General features: G+C 50.3%; 1 protein-coding gene across 2 annotated transcripts in view; it reads right to left on the bottom strand.

Annotated features, from left to right (window-relative positions):
- The window catches only part of LOC118214852 (spondin-1-like), a 134,808-nt gene that overhangs the window by 20,933 nt on the left and 99,841 nt on the right, over positions 1-14,034 (bottom strand). The window contains exons 7-8 of one of the 2 annotated variants that reach the window (XM_035395121.1): positions 12,301-12,365; positions 954-1,158 (exon numbers count right to left, since the gene is read on the bottom strand). In XM_035395121.1, the coding sequence (XP_035251012.1) occupies positions 954-1,158; positions 12,301-12,365 (270 nt within the window). The remainder of the gene's footprint in view (positions 1-953; positions 1,159-12,300; positions 12,366-14,034) is intronic. The other variant, XM_035395122.1, reaches the window with a different exon arrangement.

Raw genomic sequence — 14,034 nt, 5'->3', positions numbered from 1 at the left:
CGGCGAATCGTAAAACGCAGAGCACAAACAGGAAGGGCTTATTCGCCGTGGCAACCACCGGGGTAAAGGCAGGACACACGGCTCTGTCTTTCTCTCCGTTTATGCTTTTTTAACGAGCTCCGTCGCTCTTATCGCTCTCCCCCTTCCACTCGCACGCTCACGGGCCCCACCAGCGAAATGACAATGAATTTCGGTGTTCCATTTGGCAGTCCAATCAACCGCGTGTGATGAAGTTCTGCAACACGACAAAATTGTAGCGGAGCGCAACACTGAAAATATTCCCATTGAAAATACATCATTTTTGTCACGCGACATTTGTCGAAAAGGGTCGGTGATGGGAAGTAGGGAAGGAATAAATTTTATACCTACTTCTGATTTTTTTTTTTAATTATGCAAACAGAAAAAAGAAGGCGACCTGTCACTCAAACAAACCGAAAATGAAGACGTGTCCACAACAACGAATTTCAGTGTTCCATTTGGCTGTCCAACAAGCACTGTACGAGGACATGAGAAGTTCTGCGACATGACAAAGTTCTAGAGGTGCGCAGCGTGCACGACATGCACGTCATTTTTTGTCATGCGACACTTGTCAAAAAGGGTCGTGCGATGAAGTATAAATCAGGGTTTACGGAGCATCGGGAGCGGATAGCATAGCTCGAGGCTAACAGTGGATAGCGTAACTCGAGGCTAACAGCGGATAGCGTAGCTCGAGGCTAACAGCGGGTAGCGTAGCTCGAGGCTAACAGCGGATAGCGTAGCTCGAGGCTAACAGCGGACAGCGTAGCTCGAGGCTAACAGCGGGTAGCGTAGCTCGAGGCTAACAGCGGATAGCGTAGCTCGAGGCTAACAGCGGGTAGCGTAGCTCGAGGCTAACAGCGGATAGCGTAGCTCGAGGCTAACGGGATCCAAACTAACCCCAAGGCCGGGGGGCGAAGGGGGGGCGGGTCACTCACCTCGTAGGTGACCCCGTTGTCGGTCCCGGCGTCCCAGGGGATCATGTCCTGGACCACCCTCTGGACCCAGCCGCACTCCTTGGTGCAGAGGTCCTCGGAGGACAGCCCCACGTTCCAGTCGGGGCTGGGGCCCAGCATGGTGAGGAAGGACATGAGGTGGCGCGTGCGGTCCACCGAAAACTCGGCCGAGGGAGCCGCCCGTCTGCTCCGCCCGCGAACGCCGTCCCGGCGCGAGAGAGAGAGAGAGAGAGAGAGGGAAAAAAAGGGGTGTGGGGGGGAGGGGTCGGGTTCATTTTCCTCAATTAGCTCTGTTTCGAACGCGCTCCCACCTTCGGTCACGCGGTCGGGGCTAGGGAGGAGAAGATGGAGCCATCCCGTGTCACTCCTAGCTTGACTCCGCACAGGCTAGCATCAGAGTAATGTTCGCTGTGGGAACTGGACATGAACGTGTTCGTGGCTACGAATAACTGTACAAAGCGAGTATTGCATCTTATCGGACCTGGGCTATGTAGTTGTACCAGTGACCTTCGGTATGCACTTATTGTACGTCGCTTTAGATAAGAGCGTCTGCCAGACAAATGTAATGTAATGTAATGTAATGTAAAGACACGGTTGACCTATCGACGCCGCCGACTCCGACTGCACATCGGGAAGCAGAGGACGGGCCTTCGAGACACCCGCCAATCCTCCGTCAAACCCACACCCGTTAAAATCCGACTACATCATTTGTCCTTTCGTTCACTTTTAATCTGAAACGGAAAAAGCGTATCTGTACGAGGCAGGTAGGCAGAGACAGAAGGATGTACAGAGAGATACAGAGCTGGAGAGAGAGAGAGAGAGAGAGAGAGAGAGAGAGAGCTGGGTTTGCCTTTTATGCATCCCCCCGTTTTCTAAAGGATTACGCACAAAACTCTGCAAATATGTCCGTTTGCCTTGGAAAACCACAAGACGGAAGCGGCGCGCACTTCTCCGCTCCCTGCGGGGACTTAACGCGGAAGCGAGGCAGATGCTCTCCGGTCCGCGTTACACCGAAATGCAAACACACACACGCGCGCAGGAGCGCACACACACGCGTGGGGACGCCATAATCACACCGCAGGGATACGGTCCGCTCCGGACAAAAAACGCACCCGCTTGTTAACCCGCCGCGAAATTTACTGTCGAGGAAACGGAGGAAGGGAGTGATGCTGTCCCCGCGGGGACGGAGCCAGGGGCTGGGAGACAGCCGGCCGGGGCGTGGCGCGGGACCAAGCGGCAGGAATCACGTGCACCACCCGCCCCCGCCCCCAAAAAAACTCCCTAAATTAGCATGGGTCTCTGGCGACGCCAGCGGCCTCGGCTGTCTCTCCTACCGTCGACCGGCTCATGCCCAGGAACCCCACAGACAGAAATGGCTGGGGTTGTTTGTTTGTTTTGCAGGTGCAAACGGGTATTGCCTTGCCGTAAAATAATGTTTTACGGAAGGTGTTTTTCTGTGGGGGGGGTTGGTTGATTGATAGACCGGGAGTTACCGAGCAAGCGCACAGTGGAAGAAATACAGAACGCAGAGAGTTAACCTTTAAAGGGGACCTCTCCTGGAGAAAATCGCACAAACTGAAAAATGCAGAGGATAGGAAATGAAGCATAACTCTCGTTTTGTATCTGCTTAAAAATGCCTTACTTTCTCTGTTATTTGCATTTTAAAAGCCTGAGGCCTTTGTTTCTGAACACAATAGAGCAATGCATTGTGGGATCGCTGGCTCTCTGGCTGCAAAGTTTCCCTTTTTGAAGGGGAAGGCTGGGATGTTGGCTGGTCATTGATGATTTGACTTTAGACCAAAGTGTTTAGTTAAATGCTAATTCATTAGCACAAAGCAGCCACCAGGAAACCACATCTAACCAGGAGTTAAAGCACAGCCATGGTCGCAAATAGGGGCAAAGTTTTTCAAGGTAAATAACTAAGAAAGAATTAAGAAATTTGATACAAGTACCAAATGAGATTTTCTTAGCTTCTCATTCTCTGTATTCTGAGTTCGTGGATTTTTTTCTCCAGCAGCTCTTCTGTTAACAAAGCGTTATACATTTATACATTTAAGGTTACTGCTTCCATGTAGCTCGCTCTGTCAGCAAAAACGATGACATGTACAATTTCCATAACTAAAATCACAGGGCTTGTGCTTTACAGCAGTGCTGCTTGGCCGAATGTAAGTGTAGTGATTGGCACCGAGCCCCTAGTCAGGGACGAACGCCAAAATTGTAGGATTTAAATACGAAACATCCCTGAAACTCTGAGTCTTAATCTTGAATCAGCCGCGAATATGGCTGCGACTGTCGTTTCCTGAACAGGCTGCTGCATTCCCAATACAGCGAGGAGCGAATGGATGACTTAATCCTACCGTTAGTTCACGTCGGGAGTCAAAACGGCTCCAAGTACAGATAAGAACAGCACCGAAGCGGAAAAGTCACGTCCAAGTCGAGAAGCACGGAATTATTACCAATTCTCAGTTCGAGTGCGGGCAATTAGACCTACAGCCGTGCGACACTGCAAGTGTAAACACTTGTTTTATTATCAGTACGCACAGCCTCTTTGTTCCTGGTTTAAACGAGAGACGCGGCTTTAGCCTTTACTGGGCTAATTGTCCTGTAATTACCCAACGCGAAACAGCATAGCGTACCCCAGCAGTTCTCAGCGCTACTTTCGGTACTTGTTGCATTGCGCAGATATTTGCAGCTACTCTGTTTGTTTCGCAAATTACAGGCATTAAGGCATAATTTAGAATTCAATTGTTAAGTAAAATATTCTCATTAGTAAACTGGTGAGTTTGGAATTGTGTCATCGAACAACAGTGTGGCACGGTGCAGATAATGTTTGGGATTTCAGGGCTGGAAGCTAATAGGAAAAATTAATGAACGGCACCATTAACTCTTCTGAAGATCGTCAAACATGGTAAAAAATGAAATAAAAAACATTTTTTAAACCCTGAAAGACCCAGGCATATGTTGAGTAACAGTGGAAAATGTCTCACTCCAAATATGTTGCTAAAATATAGCACAGGGCCTCAAGAACTGGGAAAGGTTGTTCTAAAGTGAACGGCGAACGGAATGGGAAAAATGGTGTCTCTAGAATGCCTCAAAAGCAGTGTTGCACGTGCAACACAGGGTCTCACAAGGTTAAAAGCTGAAAAAAGATACACAATGCTACATAGCGTCTATCAGCGTTAAATGCTGAACTCCGCGTGCCAATTAGCACTGGGTTTAATGGTGCATGATTAATTCTGCATTATCTCACAAACCCAACAATCACTTTCTGTAAAAAAAAAAAGAGATGTCTCAGCACTGGCTAAATGACCACAGGGGCACGGGGGAAATGTAATTTAAGAATAGACACCTCTATCACCTTAACGCGGCACTTACCGCTATCACTAACGATTGCCTCCGAGACCTTCTGTAGTCAATACATTTTTTCCCCCGGCTTTAATTAGGTGGCGATGAAAAGATAAATTCAACAGCGTGTGTCGTGTACCGTTCAGTGAATGATGAATATGTGGAAAAATCTCAAGGCTGGAGAGGGAGGTGGAAAACGCTTATGTCAGTGCTTTTGAATTTAATGAAACCACCTACTCGAGAATCAATTACTCGTTGCCATATCTGGACCGAGAGAAACTGAACACGTAATTGAACAGGTTATTATGTGTACCGTGTAACACGTCAACAAAAAAATGTGCTGTTCACACGCAGATTTCTATTTCTATTCCAAGCACTGTTGTTGTGCGACTCAAATAGAATAGAATAACTTCATTTTTCCCAGGGAAAACACCAGGTAACATAGCTGGCATACAAGACATTAAATAAACATTTATATAAGTAACATTAAGAAAAATTTAATTACAGAAATACCATTTTGAGATTCCTAAATGACATTACTGTTGTTAGAAATGAGAAATTAAGAATTATATGGGAATTATTGTAAGAATGTCTATACACAAACAACTTAAAACTACAAACAATTACATAAAATCAAGAAACACTAGAATCCATTTCAGAGTAAGCTAAATCATAACATGTATTAGAAAGTATTAAAGTGCGAATAACTTCCTGAATCTACATGAGACTTGTGTTTCTCTCCATCCAATGGGAGAATGCCAACACACAATGCCATGCAAATGCAACCAATGCAACGCTGCTGTGCTTACGTCTGCAGTGGTTAAAAATGCAGCCCCATTGAAAATGGCTGGAGTTTGCTCAATGACTAAATTAAAGCTATAAACCCACTCAATTTAGCTGTCCAACCAGGTCCTGCAACAGGAAGAAGGATTCTCCCACTCAAGCATTTTCAGAAAAGCCAAATGCCATGTCATGACTTTTTTAGTGCTGTTTTCATGAATATAGAAATCTTATCGTATGCTTGCAGGTTATGCAACTATATTCTGAAAGCGGGTTTTAAAATATAACAGTTTGCTGTTTTTAACAGCAGTAGACACATCTCCAGACAGCCTCTAGGGTATTTTGGTATCAAGTAAAAACTGGAACTAACTTGGTCACAATTAACTATTACCTAGCTGCTGTATTTTAATGTTCACAGTGCTGGGGTTAAGTACACACGCTACTGAGGTAAAGTACATGCTCTACTCTGCTGTTAAGTACACGCTCTACTCTACTGAGGCAAAGTACACACTCTACTCTGCTGCTGTTAAGTACACACTCTACTCTATTGAGGTTAAGTACACACTATACCCTGCTGGGGTTAAGTACACAACTATACCCTGCTGGGGTTAAGTACACACTATACTCTGCTGGGGTTAAGTACAGACTATACTCTTCTGGGGTTAAATACACACTCTACTCTTCTGGGGTTAAATATACACTCTACTCTACTGGGGTTAAGTACACACTCTACTCTATTGAGGTTAAGTACACACTATACCCTGCTGGGGTTAAGTACACAACTATACTCTGCTGAGGTTAAGTACACACTATACCCTGCTGGGGTTAAGTACACAACTATACCCTCCTGGGGTTAAGTACACACTATACTCTGCTGGGGTTAAGTACAGACTATACTCTTCTGGGGTTAAATACACACTCTACTCTTCTGGGGTTAAATACACACTCTACTCTTCTGGGGTTAAATATACACTACTCTACTGGGGTTAAGTACACACTCTACTCTATTGAGGTTAAGTACACACTATACTCTGCTGGGGTTAAGTACACACTATACCCTGCTGGAGTTAAGTACACACTATACCATACTGGGGTTAAGTACACACTCAACACTGCTGGGGTTAAGTACACACTCTACTCTGCTGGAGTTAAGTACACACTATACCATACTGGGGTTAAGTACACACTCTACTCTGCTGGGGTTAAGTACACACTATACCCTGCTGGGGTTAAGTACACACTCCACTCTGCTGGGGTTAAATACAAGATGGCATCATTTCGGTGCACTGTGGCCAAATTCATGCTCAGCACATCTGTTAAACTCCCACCACCCAAAGTTTAACTGGCTGAATGAACCGTAGCCTCGTAAAATAATGTGTGGGCTTTCTGGTGCCTCCCATACCCAAAGAAACATTGTCAACAAACCTGATATACGCTAAACAAAAATATAAACGTAGCATGTAAAGTTTTGGGCCCGCGTTTCCACGTGTACAAAAAGGTAATTTCTCCATAATTATGTGTACAAATTTGTTTAAATTCCTGTTAGTGAGCACTTCTCCTTTGCCAAGATAGTCCACCCACCTGACCGGTGTGACCTATCAAGATTCTGATTAAGCAGCATGGTTGATACACAGGCGTACCCACTGCCGGGGACAGTAAAAGGCCAGTCTAAAACGTGCGGTTTTGTCGCACAACACAACGCCACACGTTTTCGAGCTTCGAGGGAGCAATTCCGATTGGCACGGCGACTGCAGAAATGTGCACCGCAGCTGCTGCCAGAGAACCGAATGTTCATTTCGCCACCGCCAGCCGCCTCCGACGTCGTTTCCGTGGTTTCGGCAGCGCGTCCCACCGGCCTCCCGACCGCACGTAACCCCGGGCCTGACCAGGACCTTGGCGTCCGGCTTCTGCAGCAGCCGGATCGCTCAAGAGACCGGCCTCGCCAACGGCTGATGAAACCGGTGGTTTGCGCAACCAGAGTTTTTTTTTTTTTTGCGCAGACTGAAACCGCCTCATGCAAGCTCATCGGAAGATTACCACCGTTGATTTAAAAAAACCGCTCACTCACGTGATCAATCAAACAGTTGATCAAAATGTACGGCATAGTGCGCTTCTATAAAGATAACAGGGTATTGCTTTGTAACTGGAAAGAAAACCCGGAGCCAAGAGTGGGAAGGAGGGGGCGTTGGGGTGGGGGGGGGGTGGGGGGTGAAAAAGTATTTCCTCGCCTAAATATATGATTGAATGCGGAGAAAAGTGTTATTCATCCTCATATGCATCACCATCTGTTCTGGGAAATCTGTCAGAGGAGAGCTGTTCAAGCCTTAAAGGAAGGAAATATAAATTCTCTCATATGAATTATACATATAAATTTTTATCTGCACAGTGGATGTGCTTATAGATGAGAAAGTGGGGCATTAATAAATCTGTCCCAGTGCGCTGTGGCCAGAGACTCCTGCAGTCTGCTGTGTGTGGGAGGGAAGCCTCCTGTGAAGATTCATTCAGCTCAGTACACACACAGTAAACGTGCTCCTTACTGCTCTCAAAACGCCTGTGTGTGTGTGTGTGTGCGTGTGTGTGTGTATGTGTGTGTGCATGCGTGTGCGTGTGTGTGTGTGTGTGCGTGCGTGCGTGCGTGCGTGCGTGTGTGTGTGTGTGGGAGGGAAGCCTCCTGTGAAGACTCACTCAGCTCTTACACGGTAAACGTGCTCCCTACTGTTCTCCAAACCCTTGTGTGTGCCCCAGACACACTCTGCTACACTCACACACACAAGCATGCACACACGCTCTTATACGAATACACACACTCTAACTCACACACACACACACACACACTCCCTTCCTTTCACTGACGCCCTCTCTCTCCCTCTCTCTCTCTCTTACAAACTTACAGAGCTGTGAAAATGGATTTCTGTTACCTCCCTGCCAAACTTCTCAAAAGGGTAACGCTTTCACATCTGGGCGGGCAGATAGGCATCCCTGCCAGTCATAAGTGGCCTTTGTGCCGTCCAACATGGCCGCGGGCGATAAAGAACTTAGACCCCCTTGATTTACCGAGCAGAAGAAGCCGCGTTTGAAGGAAACTTTTCCTCAAGACCGACAGCTGTGCGAAGGCAGCGGGGATCGCCGACGGAGACGCGTCTTCCGAACAAATGTGCGGAGGGAATGTGGAGTCTGTCTCTAAAGCAGCCTCCGTTGCCTTTGAGAATCGTCCTGTCGTCGTTCGCGAGGGCCGTCCGCGGGTCGAAATTGCTCGGACGCCGCTGAGCCAGTCCGCAGTCATTCCCGCTTTCCAAAAAGACCGTTTCCGTGAGTTCGGTCTCCAGTGGGGAGCACGGAGTGGTGGTAAGAGAAGAGATACACCTTATACTGTGGTAACGACCGGCCCCACCCACTCCCCCCCCTTACCCCCTCGGTCCACTTCACACACCTCCTCTACTCTCCGGCGCGATCTAGGGCATCATCCGTTAATGAGGGCGCCAGTTTTCGCGAGCGCTAATTAATTAGCGAAAAGTAAATGAATTGAATGGCAAAGTCGCCGTTTCAAAAAAAAAAAGGGGGGGAGAATATTGCCCGCCTGCCGTTAAAACAGGTCACCGTGACGACGTCCCAATACACGGGCGCCGGAGGGGCGCCATTAACCTCGACCGCAGAGCGGCCCTCTGGGGAAACGCGCCGCTCGCCAAAACCGGCGTACGCCTCCTCCCTCGTACGGGGTCTTCCGCGGAGACGGCGAAGCGTTCGGCGTCGAAACGACTCCTCCCTGACGGAGTACGAGCGGTCCCAACTGGGACTCGTCGAATTAACACTCTAGCGCAGTGGGTAAGGAACTGGGCTCGTAACCGAAAGGTCGCAGGCTCGATTCCCGGGTAAGAACACTGCTGTTGTACCCTTGAGCAAGGTACTTAACCTGCATTGCTTCAGTATATATCCAGCTGTATAAATGGATACAATGTAAAAATGCTATGTAAAAAGTTGTGTAAGTCGCTCTGGATAAGAGCGTCTGCTAAATGCCTGTAATGTGATGTAATGGACATTTCACTGCGCATCGGGCGTGCCGCGAGATGGCCGTTCTCGATCCAGCCCGCAGTTTCGCTGGCTTAATTAACTCTGCTGGGTGGCTGGTTTGCGGTTAAGGCGCCACGTTGCGGCGCGTGGATGAGCAGCTCCGCGGTCTCGGATCGAATCCGGACCGCGCCCGGCGCCGACGGCGGATGGAAGCGTCACGGGGCGGCGCGCGATTGGCGACCGCCTCGCCCCAAAGGGTCCAGTCACTTAGGGGTCCGGCTTTCTAGGTACCCCATCGATCGGGGTAACCCGGTACGCAGCAGGTTACGGCCGCGTGTGAAAGGTCCTCCTCCTACTCCGCCCTATGCGAGCGCGGCGGCTGTAGTCTCCGGGGTGCGAAAAGAAGCCGACCGGCCGGTCGACTCGTGTTTCGGGAGGAGAACCGCGGTCGTCCACGCCCTCTCGAATCGGCAGTGGGGCTCGCGCAACGAACGCGCCTCCGGCTCTCCGAGCGGAGCTTATCGGACGTCCCAAATCACGGCGGGAATCGGAACGTGCTCGGTCCCACGCCGGGCACCGAATTTGCGAGAAAGAAAATTAAATAGGCTAACGTTTAATTTTGTCTCCGCCTCAGCCGACGTGCGCCAAAGCGGACGGTCGTCCCCCTTCACTGTAAAGCACTCGCAGCCCGTTAAAAAAGGCGATATGCAATATAAACACGACGCATTATCACAGTTATTATTATTATTATGAAGCGCTTTCTCTGAGCGGTATGAATTATGCGTGCGCGGCTCGGGGCCCCTCCCACATCGGCTTGATTTATATTCCGTTCGGCGGCCGCGGGACGTATAATTAATCCCCCGCACGCAGACGAGGCAGGATGCTAATTAGCCCACGCAGACGTGACTGGCAGTCACCGTCGCTCTCCCCAAAGCCTCTGGAGTAATTCCCCCCCGGATGTGCGTCGCTGGGGAGCGTTAGACCTCCTGCGGTAGCTTTCTCCGCACCGTACCACACGCTAGACGCCCTGCAGTAGCTTCCTCCGCACCGTACCACACGCTTGGTGTTTGGGAAACAGGAAGCGCGTCGCTGGGGAGCGCTGGACCTCCTGCGGTAGCTTTCTCCGCACCGTACCGCACACTTGGTGTTTGGGAAACAGGAAGTGGTCGCTGGGGAGCGCTAGACGCCCTGCGGTAGCTTTCTCCACACCGTACCGAGCGCTCGGTGTTTGGGACACAGGAAGCGTGACGCTGGAGGAGCGCTAGGCGTCCTGCGGTAGCTTTCGGCGTACCGTACCGCGGTGTTTGGGAAACAGGAAGTGGGTCGCTGGGGATCGCTAGGCGTCCTGCGGTAGCTTCCTTCGTACCGTACCGAGCGCTCGGTGTTTGGGACACAGGAAGCGTGACGCTGGAGGAGCGTTAGACATCCTGCGGTAGCTTTCGGCGTACCGTACCGCGGTGTTTGGGAAACAGGAAGTGGGGCACACGGGGAAGATGGTGCTGTTCCCGCGATTGGGTGGGCTCCGCACAGTTTCTGTTTTCACACGTACATACGAACGGGGCCTTTTGAACAACGCTTCACAATATATTACCAAGCATAAAATATTATCGTCACTTACAGATTGCAGTAATTAAAAAATATATATATGTACAATTCTGCTGTGAAATATATTCTATATATTCATGTATCGTTACATTTGCAAAAAAGTACTCGCATTTACAATATATTTCAATACATTCCATGTCTGTACAGCCAGGCCAAAGAAGAGGACTGAATTATCCCAGAAGACCAGTGAATTACCCCAGAAGCCGACTGAATTAACCCAGAAGGGGACTGAATTACCCCAGAAGCGGATCGAATGAATAGCAAACACGTTTTGTTTCCGCAGCATCTTGGAAAGGCCAGACATGAGCAAGCGCTGACGGATCAGAGACAGGGGATGGGACAGATCAGAGACGGGGGATGGGACGGATCAGAGACAGGGGGATGGATCAGAGACAGAGGGACGGATCAGAGACGGGGGGATGGATCAGAGACAGGGGGATGGGACGGATCAGAGACGGGGATGGGACGGATCAGAGACAGGGGGACGGATCAGAGACAGGGGGACGGATCAGAGACAGGGGGACGGATCAGAGACAGGGGGACGGATCAGCGACAGGGGGACGGATCAGAGACAGGGGGGATGGGACGGATCAGAGACAGGGGATGGGATGGATCAGAGACAGGGGATGGGATGGACCAGAGACAGGGGGACGGATCAGAGACAGGGGGACGGATCAGAGACGGGGGATGGGACGGATCAGAGACAGGGGGACGGATCAGAGACAGGGGGACAGATCAGAGACAGGGGGACGGATCAGAGACGGGGGATGGGACGGATCAGAGACGGGGGATGGGATGGATCAGAGACGGGATGGGACGGATCAGAGACAGGGGGACGGATCAGAGACGGGGACGGATCAGAGACAGGGGATGGGACGGATCAGAGACAGGGGGACGGATCAGAGACGGGGACGGATCAGAGACAGGGGATGGGACAGAGACAGGGGGATGGATCAGAGACAGGGGATGGGACGGATCAGAGACAGGGGATGGGATGGATCAGAGACAGGGGGATGGGATCAGAGACAGGGGGACAGAACAGAGACAGGGGATGGGGCGGATCAGAGACAGGGGATGGGATGGATCAGAGACGAGATGGGATGGATCAGAGACAGGGGGATGGATCAGAGACAGGGGATGGGACGGATCAGAGATGGGGGGATGGATCAGAGACAGGGGATGGGACGGATCAGAGATGGGGGATGGGACGGATCAGAGACAGGGGGATGGATCAGAGACAGGGGATGGGACGGATCAGAGACAGGGGGATGGATCAGAGACAGGGGATGGGACGGATCAGAGACAGGGGGATGGGACGGATCAGAGACAGGGGGATGGGACAGATCAGAGATGGGGGATGGGGCGGATCAGAGACGGGGGATGGGACGGAGACGGGGGGATGGATCAGAGACAGGGGATGGGACGGATCAGAGACAGGGGGACGGATCAGAGACAGGGGGATGGATCAGAGACAGGGGGATGGATCAGAGACAGGGGATGGGACGGATCAGAGACAGGGGGACAGATCAGAGACAGGGGGACGGATCAGCGACAGGGGGACGGATCAGAGACAGGGGATGGGACTACTTACATGTTGAGCGGCTGCCACGCGGGCCACTGCGCCTTGGCCTTGATGACGGTGAGGACGTCGTCGCCCTGGAGACGGAACAAACGGAAACAAACTCGGGTCACTTGGAGTGGAGACGCACTACGCATTGTCAAAGACTTTTCTCTGTTGACGCGAGCGTGTTTCAGGCAGTCTGTGAGGACGTGAAGGGAAAAGGTGAGGAGTTCTACACTGACGAAGTGACAACTAAAGACAAAAACTCAACTTATATCTTCCAGAGATCCAGAAATGAACTGTTGTCCCCTGTAAGGGACATGAGTCTCTGGTCTTAATCTAAATGACCATTTATTGTGATGCCGCCATGCTGAAACCTGCGCTACATGGGACATAATGGACGGAGTGTAGCACAGTGGGTAAGGAACTGGGCTTGTAACCAAAAGGTTGCAGGTTCGATTCCCGGGTAAGGACACTGCCGTTGTACCCTTGAGCAAGGTACTTAACCTGCATTGCTTCAGTATATATCCAGCTGTATAAATGGATACAATGTAAAATGCTATGTTGTGTAAGTCGCTCTGGATAAGAGCGTCTGCTAAATGCCTGTAATGTAATGTAACATTCAATAAAAATAAAACATTTAAATACATATTTTCGCTGCAGCATGTTTCTGTCGCCAAGACACTTGTATTATGTCAAAAAAACTGAAATGCTTAAACAGTTTCTTTCTGCTGGGTCTCATGAGGATATTCACATAAATATTTCACGGGCAGCTCTCAGCACTGCGGCCCAACAGCTGTAGAGAGGTTTGTGAGGAGACCCGGCCCCACTGTTCCCCCTGAACCAATCAGGGGAGTAGTTTTAGCCCAGCGCCACGACACCCGATTCAACCAATGAAGTAAACCAGGGTCTCCAATCAAAACCTTGATTAAGAATCAGGCGTCGTAGTTCTGGGCTAAACCTAAAACCTGCACCCGCACCGGCCCAGTTTGGATAAGACTGGGCACCCCTGCTCTGGGCACCCCTGCTGAACAGGGTACTGAACCCCCAGCTGGCTCCAGAACCGCAGCTGGCTTCCATACCGCAGGAAGACGGCGCCCGCTATCCGATCGTATTCAGCGTTCTACAGTGAACGCGTTTCCATGAAGCTACATTCACACCCTCAGTTCCGTTCCTGAGGTAATTCGTGACTTGCCTCTGTGAACCCTAAGCAGGCGGTAAGCAGATGGCGGGAACGCGGACGAGGCTGAACCGCGAGCGATATCGGAGCGGAGAAACGGGCGCCGGTGCCGCCTTCCGTGTCCGTGGGATCCATAAAAAAAAGTGTACCTCCACCCATTTAACCCTTTTAAGGAGCCAGATCACAAACATGTGATTAGAATGTTCTCTACTGAACGTTCTAATGCTGATGTCACAATCGATACCGAGTAATTGAAAGCGATGGAGTTCTAGAACACTGGCTTAGAATTTTGAAGAAAAAAAAAAAACACTCCTAGAACCTACTCAAAGGGTTGGCTGCACATTTTGCTGTCTCAGGAAAAGCAAGGTTTCCAGGTTGTGTGGAGCATCAACCGCAGGGCCAACGGCAGGAGCGACAGAGAGCCTTACACATGGAGGTGGGGTGGGGAGATTTGTTACGGCTCTTGGCTGGAAAGCAATCCCTCATCAAGAAATGAAAAAATAAAAAAAAAACCCTTGACGGAGCGAAGACGGACGGAGACCTCTTTGGGAGGGGGGAAATCCGTCACCACACCACACCCCACA

Source organism: Anguilla anguilla, chromosome 16, assembly GCF_013347855.1.
Source record: "Anguilla anguilla isolate fAngAng1 chromosome 16, fAngAng1.pri, whole genome shotgun sequence".
Lineage (NCBI taxonomy): Eukaryota > Metazoa > Chordata > Actinopteri > Anguilliformes > Anguillidae > Anguilla > Anguilla anguilla.
This window is presented reverse-complemented; position numbering and strand designations above follow the sequence as displayed.